At 41.8% G+C, this 19,507-nt stretch overlaps 1 protein-coding gene across 2 annotated transcripts; it reads left to right on the forward strand.

Moving 5' to 3' along the window:
- The first annotated feature begins 1,359 nt into the window (after positions 1-1,359).
- Positions 1,360-19,375, forward strand: slc35f4 (solute carrier family 35 member F4). 2 transcript variants are annotated; one of them, XM_022193275.2, is made up of 7 exons: positions 1,360-1,780; positions 15,028-15,328; positions 15,720-15,939; positions 16,589-16,714; positions 16,820-17,012; positions 17,936-18,025; positions 18,591-19,375. In XM_022193275.2, exons 1-7 carry the CDS (start codon positions 1,366-1,368, stop codon positions 18,830-18,832), a joined length of 1,587 nt encoding a protein of 528 aa, XP_022048967.1. In that variant the 5' UTR covers positions 1,360-1,365; the 3' UTR covers positions 18,833-19,375. The 2 variants fall into 2 exon arrangements, with proteins under 2 accessions (XP_022048967.1, XP_022048968.1); XM_022193276.2 differs by lacking the exon at positions 1,360-1,780 and adding an exon at positions 10,161-10,886.
- Positions 19,376-19,507: the final 132 nt, after the last annotated feature.

Here is a 19,507-nt window from a genome sequence, read left to right on the forward strand (position 1 = left end):
CCTGAACTGAATGTGTGAGATAAGTGCTTTGGAGCGCAAACAAACTGAAACAAAAGAACATGAGGTGGAGATTGGTTTAGTAAGTAAGACAGGGGGAGGAAGCACTTCTGGCGTCCAAGGGCATCATAAACCCCAGCATGTGTCTGCACAACAATGCCAATAGGGGCACAAATTCTCCACACACTGGGAATCAATTTCACACAGAGAGGAGAGGACTTGGAAGGAGGCGTATCGGAGAGACACTGAAATACTGCATCTTGTGTTATTGGATTTAGAGCCCGGTTTTCTCAACAACAAAAAAAATTTCCAAGCATCTGCAAGCTGGGGGATCCAGTCAAGTGGAGCTTCCCTGAGCCAGCACAAGGACCTGTGGCCAGCTGAGGAAAAGAGATTGTTCTGGGGTTTACCTTAGAATAAAATTCATAAGTGCTTGAGAATAGCATAAGGAAAAAACTTTATTCGGTGTGGTGTGCAGCACTGTGCACAAACTTCCTAATCTGGGAGCTATTATACTTCTAGAAAAACATTTCAAACGAGGGCTGAAAATAAAAATAAAAAATAACACTTGTGGCCCACATTCAAGTGTAGAGAGAAGTGAATAGCTGTGAACCAGCGAGTGAGATAAACCTGTTCTCAAACGTACATGCATTTTTTATTGCGACCAACAAATGGAAACATCACTGAGAGGTCCGGTATTAGTCCACAAATATGAGAGAGCAGGAAGCAGCTGAAAACGGTGTCGTAAAAATACATTCTTAGTCATCTTTTGGGTTATTTTTGTGAGACGTTAAGGTTGATTTAATCTGTCTCTTACGCGTCTATCCAGGGAAAAGGACACCGGATTATTTCAGACTGATTATCCTGCGGTGATTCAGTGACTGAGTTTGTGACAGAAAGAACCTGAGAGAGGAGCTTTTTATAGCTCAGTAAAGCTCATTTCAAAAAGAACCAGATACCAAATCCCAACTGAAATGTGACAGGAATATTACACTGATACCAAAGGCCACTTTAAAGTCAAAGGATCACCTGCTGGGAGGTTATAAAAATATTACAGCAGTGTCAGATTAAAAATACCACAGAGCTGCTCTTCAAATTAACAACACATAATGGAATATTTCAGAGGTGTGATGAAACAATAAACATATCTTCACATGGAACCACTGAGGCTTTATTTCACTGGATTTTTTAAGACATGATGCATGATCTAAACTGCTATCAGAGATTTGTTTGTTTATGTTTTATTGAAGTTGTTATGAATACGGGCTCCTCTGCTCCCTATGGCTGACTCGAGCCAAGTTCTTCTCCCTGTTTAATTGCATCCAGATCCAAAGCATGTGATAGTAGTGACACGCCCCCTAGTGTCTCATGCCTGCCAGGCTGCTGGAGTTTGATAACCTTGCTCTGCGTCCGGGAGCATCACTGAAGGAATGTGAATGTGGATTTGGATGTCCTTCCTCTCCGCTGCTAATTGTTGATGCGAGCCCCGAGGGTCTCTCGCATGGTGATCTGGGCTCATCCCCGGCCTCTTCTGATCTCGGACCCACGATGATAAGCGCGGAGAGTGTTCTGGAGAGCGGGGAGCAGCCTTGCATCCGGCTGGAGCCCCTGAAGAGCACACACTTGCCGGGCAAGACGACGCCGACCGGTGGCAGCCGCTCCGTCTTCCCGGGCAGCAGCAGCAGCCCCAAAGTGACAGCCAACGGAGTGCACGACATAGAGGACCGCATCCTGAGGATCACCGGCTACTACGGATACAACCCGGGATACTCCAGTCATAGAAGTGAGTGAAAAGATGTGGGGGGAAAAGTGATGGGTTCATTAGTGGATGTCTTTGCCAGGTGTGAGATGAATTAAAGAGGCAGCATTTGTGGCAACACAGTGACGGAAAAATAGGAGATTTCAGGTAATCAGGTTTCAGAGGTGTGAGGAAGGGAGCATGAATCTTACAATCCTGCTTTGCAAATTGCTTTTCATTTTTAAAATGAGGGGGACTGCACAATCTGTCATTGCAAACACAGCTAACTGAGGTTTAATTATGCCTATTAAGGAGCAGCACGATGTCAATCACTGCCAGTATGAGCTGGAGGCTGCGTGATGCTGCTGCTTGTCCATCCATCTCTGAGACACAGTATTAGAGAGAGAGAGAGAGAGAGAGAGAGAGAGAGAGAGAGAGAGAGAGAGAGAGAGAGAGAGAGATAAGGGAGGAACACGAAACACATTTAACACTATCTGGCAATGCAATTACACAACAGTGTCCTGCACAAATTGTGCTGCCATTCTCTAATTCAATTGCAAAACTTGATTGTTTGAACTGCAGTGTTGTCCACATCCATGTTGTCAAAGTCTGCAAACACTCACTTACATGACAGCCTCATACTGAAGTGTTTACTCCACGTATTTAATTAAAACAATATATTCTCCAAAATGACAAACACCAGCAGCTCCTCATGGGATGCGTGTGAATATTGCTTGCTGTCTCCTGACGCGCCTGAGATAAAGCAGCACTTCAGTACCTTAAGCTTCTCTATAATTTTCTCTTTTGTCAACGTGCTGTTGATTGGTAGGGCAGCGCTGTGAGTTTTGCTGACACTGAGACAATGGCTTGGATTGGAGGGGAGAGCTGATGGTGCACTTTGCTCAGGGATGATCTTTAAAAACTTGCCCTCCGGTTCTGTGGAAGTGTTGCCAGCGCCCGGTGGGATTATGAAGAGGAAAAACTAACCTGAGCTACACTCTGTGAAACACCAGTCTGTGGGTTTATGGAGATTAAACAAGGTGTGCAGAGCAGGATTGTACAAGGCCTGAAGCATGAGAGCCAACAGAGATTCTCACCTCTGTGCTACATAATTGGCCTGTTCATTTCAATGTCTGATCATTCTTTGTTATAGGTAAGAATTAACCGTCACTTTTCTTGAATAAATGCACAGAGACGTCCAGAAAGATCTACATGTGATTATCCGGAGGTTCGGATGCTGATACCTTCACCTCAAATGAATTGGACTTGTCACGCAATCTCCCCAACATCCCCCTCTAGTTGTTACATAAAAGCTCAACTACAACTTCATGACTTTGAAATGCACGTACAGGAGAGAGATGTAATCTCAGTGTTATGACTTTCATACATGAATCTGCTCCCAAAACGTGACACCCTGTGACAAAGTGCATTAAAATCTCAAAGGAAACGCGCAGATAGAGTCTCATTCGATCAAAAACTGTTCCAGCTGAGGCTCCTTTGGATGAGCTGGGAGCACCTCAATGGATTTTTAGATGGAGGCTGAGGAAAAGGGAAATGAGCTCGTCTCTCATTAACTGCCTCCTGTTTATCAGGGGTGTCAGTTGCAGTAGATTAAGCATGAATGCAATCAGACATTTCATTTGAGGATTTGTCTACCCGTCCAGATTAATCTATTGAAAGAACACCTGATTAATATGGAGTACCAAAAAACTTTAAATTGAAAGCAGATTGAACAGTTCAGGGGCCTTTGAGACAGTGACTTATTGTGTAACCAGTGCTGACTGGCTCTAACCGTAAAAGTGAAAATGAAGAATTCTATTATAGTCTTGTTTGTGCATTTTGTTAATAATGTGAAATATAAAAGCCAATTGAAAACGCAGCCACAAATTGTGCCTGAGTCAATACTGACACAGAGTTAATTGCATTTTACTGATGCCTGAATGACCAGCAATCAATACACGCTATCAAGGTGCGCTGATGTCATGAGGTAGTATTTTTGATTTGTGAGTCAACAGGCTATTTATCTGCAACTATTGATAGCTGAATAATTTTATGGTCATTTTCAAGCAAAAATCTCAGTATGCTGCAATGGATGAAGGTATAAAACATCTCACATCTGCTTTGCTTTGTCATTTATAGCAGTGAGGTAAATATATTTGTTTTTTGGGACCATTTGTCTGCTTAAAAAGAAGCATCTGAATACTATATAGCTGATATTGTTCTATTTTCAATCAGCACACACATGTTGCACAGAGTCTAAATGATTCCTCAGTTAACAGAGAAAAAACCTGCAGAATAAAATGAAAGTTGTTGGTACTTGCAGCCCTAGTTTCCAGTTTCCATTCTTCTGCCCATCCAATCTTATTGTCTACTACACACTATACCAGGAGAAAATGAAAGATGAGCTGTTGTCTGTGGTGTAATTTCAGGTAAAGGGAGCAGGTGTGGATCGTAATAGCCGCACCATGCCTATATGAACTGCTGTATCTGGGAGCTGAAGGGTTTTTTGATTTGAAAGACGTTTCCCATTTCACTGATAAAATATGCCATCTGTAGCCCTGTGTTTCTCCGTCTTGCCAAACAAGAGAATTTTGTGCATGCCAGAGTCAACAGAAGGTATTCCTCAGGGCAGCACTTGTCAACAGTTTTCCTGCTTGCACAGCTATTAAACATGCTGTTGCTGTTGCTGTCACTGTGAGAGAGTCTGACTAAATTGCTAATGTGCACGCTCATGTTCCTTTTTAAATGAACGTCATTGTGAAAAATCGCTTTCTTTGAGCGCTGCTCGGTGTATGGCAGCATCACATTCATGCTCCTTGGTCTGTTTACACTCTGACTCAGGAATCACATGGCCCCCAAGCTGGCGAGTATCATTTTCCATAAAGGAAAAGACAAAGGAGCACGTAAATAGAACAGTGGGCTCATCCTGCCAAGCCTATGGGGTAATGATATATTTAGTAAGATCTTGTTGCCAGTTTGCTGTTATTGCCACTTGCCATCTGCGTGGAATTGAGAGGATGCTCTGAGGGGGATTGTGGACTACATTTGAGGACAGGGTCCAGGGTGTGATACATACAGCACAGTCACGATGTCATGACTTACTTACATGTAACTCTAACCAAGTCACAGCATGATTTCCTATTCACCCCACTTCACGTAGATAATTCCACAACTACTAAAATGTGCCCAAGAGAAAAGTTGAAGCAGAATGAAATCAGAAAAAGAAAGGGCAGCATATTCGCTCACTAGGCTCCTGTTGGACCAGGCAACAATGGTGTTCAGAGCAAATGCCTCCTCAGCATCTCCTGGAGAACATTACACTAATTTGCTGTGTGTCTTGCTTTAGATAGCTAATTTAGAGAAAGTGTGCAGAGCCCCTGTGCTCCCCTGCTGAGTAAATAGGTACAATGCAGGAGAAATAACAGGGACTTGTAGTGGCAGTCCCACTCCCTGCAAGACAGCAGCACACCCAAGCACTCAGAGGGAAATTATGCAGAAAGGGCAGGAGAGATAATCATTTCCGTCAGTGCATTATGTTTATATTTGTATTTCCATCCACAAAGAAAGTCTACAGACGAATGCAAAGAAGACAATAGAAGTTACTTTTAAATCCACACATGCTTGTGCTTATATTTTGCAATTTTGAGGCCATTAATAGACAACGTTCACTACAGGTGAATCTTCGTTTTCCTGCTCCGACATTCTGTACGTGCACATACTTATTTTGGACTGTCCCGTTCCCATGCCTGCTCACTCTGTGCTATTTATAACCAGGCCGACGAACGAATGGGATATGAGCTTTGCCTGAATGACTCCTGGAGTGCTGTTAGTCTTACGTCCTCCTGGGAACGAGCAGAAACACCCTGCAAGTAATGGATGTAATATTTCTGCCCATGGGTTACAGAATCTGTGCTCACACCACAATGCGATGGGCCAGATGTTGTTTTTCAGGTGATTGGATATTTGGCTGGCCCTGGTAATTCATTCTGAACAAGTTTGTCTTGCAAGTAATCCAAACGTAATATTACATAATGCAGGAGCAATACGTGTACAGATTGCAACGGCCTCTCCATTATGCCAAGTGCGTCTCCACAGCAGCATCGTTTCCGCAGCCTAACACTGCCCTCTTGTGATCTGTAAGTCCCTCAATAACAAAAACACTTCCACCAGTGAAATACCAAACAGCAACACCAAAGCAGTGCTATCTTTACTGGCAGACTTTAGCTCTGCACGCCTCACTGCATGGAAGTCATGATGATCATATGTGCGCCAGGACACATGATTTCAGGTATTAATGAAGACAATGAATAACACTGCTTTTATTATATTCAGAAATAAATTGCATCTAATGTGTGTTTCAGTCCTGTACTGGCTGATATACAATCTACGTAAGAAAGTCTGTGCTGGTGCTGATATGCAATCATGCATATCTAATTGGTGAGTCTCTGTTTTTTTGAAAAGCAGTTCAGATACTTTCGGGGCACAGATGCTTTGAGCAGCGATTCCCTGGTTTGATTCCTCACTGGGAACCATTTGCTTAATGTTTTTACCCTCATTTCCAATAGTTCTCCACTGCCACTGTCAATAGAGACATAAAAATGGCCAAAAAATAATAGTCTATCTTCTCATAAATGAAAAGATCACATACACACAGAAGCTGTGTCAAGCTGTATGCAGCTATAAATGTTGCTCCACATCATTCAACAGCTGCTTGATTGATTGATTCATTCCATCTCCACAGAGGATAAATCCTAACAACTGTAAATAGGCAACTTTGACACTGATAAATTGCTATTCATGTTTTCAAATGCATTTTTTTACTTTCTGGAATGCCACAGATGAAATCCCTTTAACTTTGACTGCACTGTGGTGATCTCAAAACCTTGCTATATAAATCTGGGTGAAACTGATTGAAGGTGGCTTTTTCACCTTTGTGTTGTCTTGTGGGTCAAAATTGACCTGTTTTGAAGTTTGAAAATGTGGGGAAAAAATATATATTTTCACAGTGAAATTTCTGAAGTCCACATTTTCAACATTTTTGGGAAATTTCTGAACCTTTTTTGGTGGGAAAAAAAAGTCATGTTAAAAATGTTTCTTAAGAACATTCACAAAAAATCAACCAAAATCCAGCAAAATTTGCAGGATTTTGGTTGATTTTTTTGTGAATGTTCTTAAAGAAAATACTGCAAGTTTTACTGATATTTTTAGGATTTTTTTGGAAGATTTTTACTCATTCTTTGAAAATATTTACAAGAATTTTCTTGCCAAATTTGGGGGATTTTTAAAAATAAAACTGTGAAGGGAAACTTTTAAGGAATTATTGGAATTTTCTTCCTGAAGGTTTTGTAAATTTTCAGAAATTTGTGGAATTTTTTTGCTGAATTTTTGGATATTTTTCAGATGAGGAAACAATATTTTTTGGTGGCCGTAAATGAGGACAACGGGAGGGTTAACAAACATCTCCAGTTTCCCTGATGCACCTGTAATACAGTTGACCATATCCACCACTGGGTGTCCTCATCCTCCAGTGTTCCTACTGCTGAGGCTTGAGTTGGTGGTTTGAGGTACAGGAAACACACCTGACAGTTAGAAATCTATTCAGAGGTTGTCCAGTTTCCATTTCAGCTGAAACCTGCATCCTGTGTCCCTCTTCTTCCACCTCTGCTCGTCGAGATGTGATGAGTAACAGAGAGGTGCTAAAGACAAAGAGCCTTTTACTATAAACTGAGGAGCTTTGGGTAATCTAAATGACAAAAGAGTCTGAATGGGTTTAGTGCGTCAGTGTGCACAGGACCCCCACTGTTGCTATGGAGGTAAAGAGGAGGATGCTGTACTATATTGTGTTTCGATCTGCAACACATGCAGAACAATATACGCCCAGTTTCCAATTAGTTACACATAAAAATGTTATATGAGGTTGGAATCTTTGTTAATTTTTGTGAAGAGTGTTGATTCAACTTTATTTCTGAGCAGGTTTTCTACTGAAGTGAACATTTGTCCATAATGGATGTGATGCTATCGAGATGTAGAAGTGTTGAAGAGACAGAAAAGTGTGTCATTGAAATAAATGATCAGTGGTTTTCTCCTCTGTTCTGGAACAAATGTGAAAGACATAAAATCAAACAAAGAAAACATCTTTTAGTCTGATTTAATTTACATAGTTTTAATCTAATGTTAGATGTAAAAGACAAGCCAGAGAGAGAAATAGTCACCTCAAAACTGTGAGTCCTTGTTCTAATATTTGAGATTGAACCGCGGCCTCCTGTAGAGCCTGTACTCAAGGTATTTCTCTTAATCGGATAGCGATTAGCATCCCGGGCTCTGCTGACTGGATCGTTTTTCTGTCCTCTCCTCGTCTAGTTGTTGGCTCCTCTCATCAGCAGGGCTATTTTTAAGTTTAACCCTGCTTGTCTCTGTGGATCCATACCCCCAGCTTATCCCCTGCTTACACCTGACCAAGCATTATTCGGCCGTGCAGACACACAGTAAATGCAACATTTTGCTCTTGTGTCATCACTTAATGCATTTGCATTAGTATTACACTCACTCGGCAACACTAACTGACCACAGGGGAATAAGTGTGTGTGCGCTGTGGCTTTGTGCTAAAATGACAACAGAGAATTGTTTTTTCAAAGTGTTTCCCTTGAATAAAAGACTTTGTTTAGGCAAATAACTTACCATGGCTTCACTGGAACATGGTCCTTAATTTATTTTTTCCATTGTAACAAACAGCCAAACAATAACTGTGCTGTTTTCTCTCACAGCCTGAAGAATGCACAGACAAATACTCTGATCTGCTATGCTCTTTGTAGTGTTACCAGAACTTTGGCTGATGAGCACTGGAAAGTGGAGACAGACGAGAAGGGAGGGGCTCAGAGTGATGCTGATATAACTAGAGAAATCCTGGAATAAACATCCTGCAAAACAGCACTCGTGTAATCATCTTAAGCAACCAACTTAAACAAAATCCCACTGCATCTGCTGTATTTCATGCTTACTTCAACTGTTTCTTATGTCACTGTGCGACTGTTCCTGCTTGACTAGTATAGATTTTACTGGGCAGGAAGGCTATATTAAGATTTTATTACTGGGTGTATAGCTTCATATGTCTGACCCCACACACTAAGCATTGATTGTTGATGTAGAGGCCCGAGCAATAGTTAGGTCCATTAAATCTTCAGGTAGACAAACCACAGCTAGAGATAGAATGACTGGAGGGCTTTCCTTGAAATGGAAACTCCTGACCACAGTCCTGAGGCTGACTCACACAGCCCAAACTGACCCTCCTTAAGCCCACATGGCTGCCGATGGAAGATTTTCCTCTGACTGCGGAACAGTGAAGGAAAAAGTGTTTAAATCCTTTATTAAAGCGGCTGCATGGTCAATATTTAATGTAAAAATCTCCATTAACAGTGAACATCCGGCACAGAAATATTTAAGAAGCGCCAGTCAAGTGCTTAGAAGTAAGTATGATGGGTAAAGTAATAACACATGGCACTCTTGAAGAACTTCCTGTTAAGTGGAGGGTTTTCGGCCAAAGCTTACTTAACTCTCGGCTATAACTTTAGGTAATACTGCATTTAAATGTGTCAAGTTGTTTACATACTAGGCGGTGCTGTAGTGTTGTGGGTAGAGGTAAAACTACCATTCCATAGCCACGTCAAGCTTCGTAAAGTTTTTGTATTCACAGTCTTTAATACTTGCTGCTGTCAGACACATTTGATAGAATCTAGGAAGTGGAAACAGTTCAGTGAAACACCATCATCCAAACATTTACTCTACAGTGCTCGAAAAATTCTATTTTCTACCTTTGCTATTCAGAACCAGATTTCTTTGGTGCAAAAAATGTTGATATTGGCAAAGCAGCGTATGATTCTTGTTTCTCATAGTTTCCAAGAGAAATGAGAGATAGTCCATGAGACTGATTCTTGTTTTAAAGTTATAAATGTTGTTACGCCTGCAGCACACTCTGAACACAGGTTTAGTACCTTAAAAAATATTATTTTTGAAATGTTCTGCGTTGTTGTCTCCTATATGTAGCGCATGTGAGATATGGAAACACCATAGAGTAGCATATGATATTAACAAGTACACATGGTAGTGGAGAGAGGATTATACAGGCAGAGTGGACTCTTATCCCTCTTCTATGTACTGAGAGCCCTAAAATGACCTTTTTGTGTGACAGAATTTACATCCATCAGATTGTCATGTGTTTGTGTGTAATATGCACATGGCTTTTGTCTTTTTCATCTCATAGCTCAATTGATTAATGTGGCGGTGGAGGAGGCAAACGAAAGAGAGCTCTACTAATAATCCGACTCTCAAGGAGTAGTCAAGAGCAGGAGATGTGCCAAGAAAAGCGAGAGTCATTGGAAGACAGAGGACAAGAGATGGAGAGAGAGGGATGGAGAGAGAGGGATGGAGGGAGGGGAGAAGTGAGGAGAGCCTGGTCAGGTAGAAAGAGGAGGGGAGGAGGAAGTAGGAAAGGAGGGGGTGCAGCTAACACAGCATAATTAGCCCGGGCTGCTTGGTTACCTTCCAAACAAAGCTGCTGATTTGTGGAGCAAACGGAGAGGAGGGGAAACGAGACAGAGAGAGCAGAGGAGGGGGAGGATAGAAATGAGATGAGGGTAGTGATTGCACCATGCCACACACACTTGAAGCTCAGTCTCCCTTGGAGACAGTGGCAGCGCTGGATCACGGCATGACAGTGCAACAGTAGAGTCTCCACTCCGCTGCACTTCCACTGAGCTATCTCCACTGAGCTGTGTCACTATCCAGACAGACAGAGACAGAGCACCAGTAAGAGTGAGAGCACTGGGCTGGAGAGGAACGCAGAGTCGGGACTGGAGTGCTGGAAGAAGACTGAAGAGTTGACAGAGATCTGAGAGGAGGAGGAGGAGGGCGGTGAAGAGTGTGAAGAAGAAGCGGAGGAGTCAGGAGTCTGGGGATGCTCGGCGCAAGCAGGACGAGCTGCTGAGCGTTCAGCAGCAGCAGCCCGGGCACACTTCTACACTCTAATACACAGTCACACACCTTCCAGGGGAGGACAGTTTGTGGTGCCCCCAGTGGAGAATGAAGAAGCACTCAGCCCGAGTGGCTCCTCTCAGCTCATACAGCACTCAGGTCCTGACCTGCCCCATCTCTGAAGGTAAACCAAAAGAACCAGAGAGGCCCAAGATGTCATTTCTACTTTACTGTCGATATATTATGTGTATGTGTTATCATGAAGTAAAAAAAACCTGTCAGAATTAGCTCAGATAAACCGCTTAAAGCTATGAAATGCTGTTATTGCTGTGGCCCCAGGTGACATCATGGTGTTTTTCTCATAAGGCATCACATGCGCTGAACAGCCACATGGAGGAAACACAGATAGTGTGATTTGCAGTAGATGTTTCCTATTTGTGGTGCCTTTACTTCAGATGCAAATCAGAAATTAATACCTTATAAAGATGGCAAAACAAGCAGCCTTTGAATTGACTAACAGTTTTTACTCCGGATGTTGTAAAAACACATTCATTTGCATCATTTCAGTCTCCTGACGGCAGAGTTAAAAAGCTGAATGTGTTGATGGGAAGCACGATAGTAGCAGCATACGTTTGGCTGTTTTGGCTCCCATGTGGCCTAGTACTTTAAAAAAAAAAGCAAAAAGGCCCAAGTCAGCTGCTTTTACATCCTGCTCGGCTCCCTCTTCATCATTGTACAAGCTCATTAAAGCTTTTTAACTTTTCTAACACAGATTACAGTGAGATATCGCTAATCAACTCTTCATCAGTATCATCTGACCTATTTTGGATGAAGACTAGCTGACCTGTGGTACGCCTGACAAACACTGCAGACATGACTGTGAGCTTCTTATTGGACTCAGCAGAGCTCCATCAATCGGTGTTGCTGGCATGTAGCGTCAGTGGTGGGGATAAAACACAGAATGGATTGAAATGAGAGGTCCGAGCAGCATACTGCGTCACACAGAGTGGATGAGCTTTATAAATGAGTGCCAGTAGTGAATGATCCAATGCAGCACTGTCTTTTCTGTAATGAAATGAAAACACCTCCAAATGCTCCTTTTTCTGCCTTAATACTCAACTAACCCATATGTGAATTTAAACATAGATAAATGCAAGGGTTTTTTTTAGACACAGTGTCACGGAACTTGTCTGTTTTCAATACTGAGGTACATTTTTTGAATCTGCATTTAAGTCTTTATGCATTTAATCATTAATCATAAATGTACAGAAACCTTCAGAACATACAATTAAGCAGCTACCTTTAATGGTACCTACCAAAATCATTAATATGTAAAAAAAAAAAAAAACACTAACACTCTTAATTATACAACAAATTATACATCTCAATTAAAAGTCCAATTACTTTAAGACGACTTCCTTCGATTTTGAGCAGTTTTCCCAAATAGGTTCACTTATTCTCACCTGAAAAAATCCTCCAATAATACTTCTTTTCTGCTTTAGTGAAGTATTTCTCTGCAATCCGGTGTTGTCGGCCTGTGTGTAGCAGCTATTATTGTTTCCTTTGCAACTTTTCAGCGTCAATATTAGTCAGCAATAACACTGTCTGATATGAGAATACAATTCTGGCCACGAGAGCTACTTTTATGAGGCGGGGGAATAGTAGACTTATAATATTACTGCATCTTGGCACCAGATCAGCCTGTAGTGGCTTTTACCTCAGGACAGAAGAGCTCTCATCCAACACTAAAAGCTCGAGGTTTTGTCAGTGCTATGAAATATAAACCATCTCGCTTGGTGGATGAAGAAAAGCAGACATAATGGGGAAAAAAGGAATACAAAAAATGCTGCTTCTCTCTTGGCGAAATATCAGATCTCATTTTTCCAGTTAGCAACCAGCAGCCTCATTAGGTTGATTGAGAATCCTTGCTGTGACAGAATGTAATTAGACCAAATCCCCCGATGATCCTGCAGAAGCAAAACTGTATCAGTGTTGAGCATTTTGCTTTCACTGCATACTGTAGATCTGATCCCATCTGGGTTGAACTGTAAGGTGAAACGTTTCATCTGACGTTTTTATCTGCAGGTTTTTTGAGGGCATGTTCACTCTCTGATCAGAAGAACTCGCATGAAAAAAAACTGAGTTTGGCTTCATCATTTGCAGCTACTTTTACATTATTTGGATGCTGAAGCTTTTCATTGCAATGAATAGTTGTACTGTAAGTCTGAAATTTCAGCTCTACACTGTGGACAGATTCAAGACTGGTAATGTGAAGTAGTGTTGGAAACTATTGTTTCTACTATACTATGATTAATATAACTTTCAGTATTTGTCTTTTACTTGGGTATTTTCATGTTATGCTACTTTATATTTGTACTGGATTTCATTATTTTTAGCACTGCTACTTGTATTTGACAGTTTCAGTCATTGGATGCGTTCCAGAATGGGGCTTCACATGAAAACGGATGATCTCCTTTCATGTTTCAGATGTTTATGAGCTGTTGAAGGTTCTGCCAAGGAGTGATTCCCCACTTAAATTCTCAGATGGTCTCATTTAACTCTCTAAGCATTAAAAGTCCAAAAGCTGAAGTGATCCGGAATCACAAGTAACACAGAAAATTCAAAAAACACATATTTTCTTCTTTCCCAGCTCATTTACTCTCTCAGAGAATCACTACATGAAACTATAAACTGTGACTTTTTATAGAAATTGAAGTTAAAAACAACTGTATCAAATGCTGCACACACACTGCTGCATCTGGATTGTAAAATCTGAGACCACATCAGTTACCAGAGACCAGTTCCTTGCAGAATGCGTACTTTTACTAAGCACTAAATGTATTCAGCTGTAATTTCACTTAGGTAATATCTTAAACACAGGACGCTTTTACATTTTATGTGTATTGATATTTTTATTTTAGATAAACATCGGAGTACTTCCTGCACTGATGTGACAGTGATTTGAGATTTCATAATCGCTTGGGTACATTTATAGCCATCCCTTAAATGCAGTGCTCCTACTGGATGCCAGCTATGATCTCATACATTGATTAAATTTATAAAGTAAGTTTGGCAAGACTTTGGAGTTCTTTTATGAAGTTGCTTATTAGCTTACTTGTGATTAAAACTTTGGTGGCATTTTCTGTTCTTTGTATCTGCAGGGGGAGAACACAGTAGCATCTAAATGTTTCAAACAAATAAAACTGCCACCAGTAATCTTACCACACATTAGTTATTTAATTAAAGTGCTGCTGCTCGGCACACTGTGTTGCATTTATTTACTTGTGGGTGAAATCCACTTTCATCACACGTCACTCATGCCACATGCACTCCCATTGCTTGACATCCTGCTGAAGTGTCTTTGCAGTTAAAGAAAAGACACCCAGACGCAATAATGAGCGCCTTTGAGGTGTCCTGCTACTGTAGAAGGGAGATGCTACTGGTACAGATTCTCTAGTGGTGGTAGCCATGGTGGAAACGGCAGAGCTTCACGTGCTGAGCTAGCAGAGGGAGCGCAGGCAGCAAGCACCCAGCACATGTCATCTTTTATTCCTGCCCTGGTGTAAATTGATCACACTGTTGAGAGGTAAAGAACGGATCTGAGCTCTCTCTCCGGAAATGCACGCGCACACACGCGCACGCACAGCACTTCACATATTATAGAGCACAGTTAAGGTCCACAAGCCACTTACTCCTGCAGTCCATTAGGGCACTGGGCCAGAAGTATCATGCGTCACCGGCATAAGATTAAAGCAAAGCCTTTAAAATAACTTTATATCTATCCATCCATCCATCTATCCATCTTGTTTTCATGTTTCACCGTATCCCACAGCGTATCATCACCCGTGTACCAAGGTTGTCATGACTTTCTCGTGGAATGTCATGTGGTTAGGTTTACTCTTGCTTTCTAGGCATCGGGTTTCTGTGCACACTTGACTACAATTGGTGTACAGTAAATGCTGCATCATGAGGCGACAAAGCTATTTATGACATGCCACCATGCTAACCCGACATATTCGGAACAAAGCCTTGCCTCATGCGTTTGTGCCTTTAAAGCAAGAAAGGCAAACCGAGGTTGTGATCACTAAGGACGACGGATCAATAAATGCTTATGTGCTGGACGCCGGCCAGCGAGTCATCCTGTAGGCAGCACCGTGGTGTAGATACAGTAATACAAAACATACCCAGATGTTTAAAGTGATAGTTTGCATATAGTATCAAAATTATAGGTACTTATGTGATCCTGGAAAACAGTTGTGTATCTCTCTTTGCAGTTTTGAGCCTGCAAATTATACATTCTCTCCTCTCCTCTTGCCTCTAATCAGGAGAGGATGGTTCAGAGTCTCAGGCAGAGACGCCAGGCAGTGAGACCAGCGGAGAGAGCCGGTCCTACCAGACATGTACCAACACAGCTCTGAAGGTGCTGGGCGGTTTGCTGGTGGTGCTGTGTGTTTCCTCCTCCTGGGTGGGCACCACTCAGGTGGTGAAGTTGACCTTCCAGTCATTCTCCTGTCCCTTCTTCATCTCCTGGTTCAGCAGCAACTGGAACATCCTCTTCTTTCCCATCTACTACTCGCTGCATGTTGTTACCACACGGGAGAAACAGACCCCCATACAGAAGTTTAGGTAAACTCTCTTAAAAATCTTATTGATGTAAGAAAAGAGAAACATCTGCTCAACTGGATCTCTAAGAACGTTCTCTAGTAAACTTTTGCAAGAGAATATGCCCCCTTGCAATAGTTACTACTATATTTAGCAAACATATTGACATTTACAATTATGCCTTTAATGCCAGTAACCAAAACAAATAGAAGTTGATTACTTATTGTAATCAGTATACTACAATAGCTCTAATAGTGGCCTCTTTGCTGCTCTTTATATTCCCTTAGAGCAAATTTTAAACCACTTGACTGTCCAGACAACCAGCACTATCCTCTAAACACAGTCTTCCAAACAGTGATAATGTTTAAAGCAGGATGACACAACTCGACTCTCCTGTGTTGTTTCTGTCTAACAGGGAGTGCAGCAAACTCTTTGGGGAGGATGGAATGACTCTCAAGCTTTTCGTGAAGAGAACAGCCCCTTTTTCAATCCTGTGGACACTGACCAACTACCTGTACCTCTTAGCCTTGAAGAAACTGACCGCCACTGATGTCTCCGCTCTCTACTGCTGCCACAAGGCCTTCGTCTTTCTCCTGTCATGGATCGTCCTCAAGGACCGGTTCATGGGTGTTCGGGTCTGTATGAAAACACTCAAAAATTATTTTCTGAGTGTTTCTTAACCCTCCTGTTGTCCTCATTTACGGGCACCAAAAAGTATAGTTTCCTTGTCTGAAAAAAATCCAAAAATTCAGCAAAAGAAATTCCCCAAATTTCTGAAAATTTGCAAAACCTGCAGGAAGAAAATTCCAATAATTCCTTAAAAGTTTCCCTTAAAAGTTAAATTTTTTTAAAAAAAATCCCCCAAATTTGGCAAGAAAGTTCTTGTGAATATTTTTCCAAAAAATGAGTATAAATTTTCCCCCAAAAAAACTATAAATGTCTAAAGTGATTACATACATATCAGTAAAACTTTTAATATTTTCCTCAAGAACATTCACAAAAAATTTAACAAAATCCAGCGAAATTTGCTGGATTTTAGTTGATTTTTTTGTGAATGTTCTTAAGAAACATTTTGAACCTTTCTTTTTTTTCCGCCAAAAAATATTCACAGATTTCCCAAAATGTTGAAAACGTGGACATCAGAAGTGTCACTGTGAAAATATATATATTTTTTTCCACATTTTCAAACTTTAAACCGGGTCAATTTTGACCCGCAGGACAACAGGAGGGTTAATTCTAAATAGAGTACTAATGTTACCAGTCTCTCTGAATCTCTATCTGCAGATTGTGGCAGCCATAATGGCCATCACAGGTATTGTCATGATGGCTTATGCTGATGGCTTCCATGGTGACTCCTTTGTGGGCGTGGCACTGGCTGTGGGCTCAGCCTCAACGTCAGCTCTCTATAAGGTCAGACTGGTAAACATGCTGCAGGACGAATTTTGCGTAATTTTGCACTGAATTTAACCTGCATAGTGTCAACTGCAAGTTTGTTAACGTTTCCTCTGATTCCAGGTGCTGTTTAAGATGTTCTTAGGCAGCGCCAGCCTTGGAGAAGTGGCACATTTTCTTTCTACCATGGGCTTCTTCAACCTCATCTTTATCTCCTGTGTGTCCCTCATCCTCTACTTCACTGCAGTGGAGCAGTGGGACTCTCTGTCCTCACTGCCCTGGGGATACCTGTGTGGACTGGCAGGACTGTGGCTGGGTGAGAGTGCACATACGTAACAAGCATGTTGAATTCATTTATGAGGCCTCAGCTATTATTGGTTCATTTCTAGTTATTATTTTAATTAATCATTGGGTCTACTACATGCAAGAAAACAATGAAAATTGGTGACCCAATTTCCAAGTGCCTAAACTGAAATGTTGCTTTGCCTGACAAACAGACTAAAATACAAAGATATTCAGTTTTACATGAGAAAAAAGTGACTCCATCAACAGTAAAGGTCCCTGTCCTAGGAGGAGGATGCATGTGTTTTAAAATTAGTGCCATTTTCTTAAGGTTAAGCTAAATAGGCCACCTAATATTGCTGTGAGTAAAATGGGTGCAGCATCTGCTGTGCTGTATCAGATTTAGTAGAGGGGAGTCACCTTTGCAAACGTTTAAAACAGGTTCAGATGAAACATATACCAACACACTGTTACTGACTCATTGCTATAAAGCTGTTAAAAAGCTGTAAAAACTGTCATTTTTGCTGCGGTTTTTCAGATCTCACGCTGGCTTCGTAATTGGAATAAAACTTTTTACATTTCAAACTACATTTTAGTGTTGCTTATTCGTACAGCCAAAATTACTAAATTTAGCCTCACACTTTTGTAGACTGAATACAAAAAAAAAAAAAACTAGTGGAGACATTAACAGGACTGAGCAACTAAAGTCTTGGTAGTAACCGGTGAGACTGAACTTTAGCAGAGTGGAGCATTGAGAAAATGCTAATATCAAAAACATGCAGTTTATTAAGCAGCCAGCAGGAAACATCCACACAGCGTTATGAATATCTGTACAAAATTCATGGCAAACCCTGAGAACAGTTTACTTATTCTGCCAATTCTGTCCATGAAATAGCCGATTAATCAACCAAGTGTTTCAGCTCTAATCATTTTCAACTTCTTCCCCATATTTTACAGTGTTCAACATCTTGGTCCATGTTGGTGTGGTGCTGACGTACCCCATTCTCATCTCCATAGGGACACTGCTCAGTGTGCCGGGCAATGCAGGTTAGATTTCTCTCAAGTGCTACGTCCAACTTACTGATTAGGATTTCTTGATTATTATGCTGTAAATGAATATGATCGTTGAAAAAGGGAGTAAATGGCCACACAAACTGCGGTTTTGTACTGAGAGGTCAGCACTTACAGGGCCACTGTAGCAAACAGATTACACAGCAAGTCTGCCTTGCTCATCCTGGAAACCCAATCATCAGTGTGCCTCGACAGACCCTGCAACTATCCTCTCGCTGAGGGAGGATCAGGTTGCCAAGGCGACACTAAATGCCTGCAGACAAGTTCTTTTCGTAAACCGCGATGGACTGTATGAAGGTCAGTGGGTTACGGCAACTTGTCCCAGGGCTCCAGACCGCAAAGACACGGATGATGAATCGGAGCGCTTGTGCTGATTATAATCCGCATTTGCTCCACTCATCCCCCACAGCCGCTGTGTCCTGTGGTTTATCTCACTTTATGTAATTAATCTCAATTTGTTTTCCTTTCACCCCCCTCCATCCCTCCCTGTCCTGCTATTTGGCTCCCTGTTTTGTTCCCGTCCTCCTCCTCCTCGCTGTAGCTGTCGATGTCTTGAAACATGAGGTGATCTTCAGCGTGGTGCGCCTGGCTGCCACCTGCATCATCTGTCTGGGCTTCCTGCTGCTGTTGCTGCCTGAGGAGTGGGACTCTGTCACGCTGCGTTTCCTGGCCACCATCGCGGACAAGAAGTCGGAGGAGCACGGCGAGGAGCTCACAGAGTCCAGCGTCCACACTCGGAGTCGCAGTCGAGCAAACGGCACCGTCTCCATCCCCCTGGCATGACACAGCTGAGCTCCGATATCAACCTCTGCCGGCCAAGTCTGTCTGCTCATGTTCCTCCGGAGAACAACCTGGAGGATGCTGCAGGATGTTCAGTCAACATGGAGTCAACTACCAGGAGGACAAGAAGTATCATCTTGAACTTCAAACTTCACTCTGGAGATGTACCTCTGACTCTGCCACTTCACACCAGGAGGAGGGAAATGAGGACGTTTATGGATGATGCAAACTGAAAGGGTTGAAAGTGTTATTTACTTTCTTCAAATACTTGCCACGCTCCGTCCCTCGCACGCACCCAAACCAAGAGCTGACTGGCTTCCCCTGACATGCTCTGCGGACTGTATTCTGTGAATATAAATATTGGCAGGGCCAGTTTGGCTCAATCTTATACATATTTATGATATTTATTTAGATCTGTATCAATAAGAGTATTAATTTTAAGTCTTACTGAATAGTATTATATACAAGAATGGCAATTATACTATGCGCAATGTACAGGCTCTTTTGGTTTTATAATAAAAGACTGAAAACCCTCATAAAAACAGAGTTTTTCTGGTCTCACTCATCTCTGTGTGTATGTTGCTTAAGTTTTTCAGGCCATTTTGGAATTCTTTTAGATTTTTCAGCCACATTTTTTTCCACACGTATTAAAATTTTCACAGATGCACACATTAATAA

The sequence above is a fragment of the Acanthochromis polyacanthus genome, chromosome 1, assembly GCF_021347895.1.
Source record: "Acanthochromis polyacanthus isolate Apoly-LR-REF ecotype Palm Island chromosome 1, KAUST_Apoly_ChrSc, whole genome shotgun sequence".
Lineage (NCBI taxonomy): Eukaryota > Metazoa > Chordata > Actinopteri > Pomacentridae > Acanthochromis > Acanthochromis polyacanthus.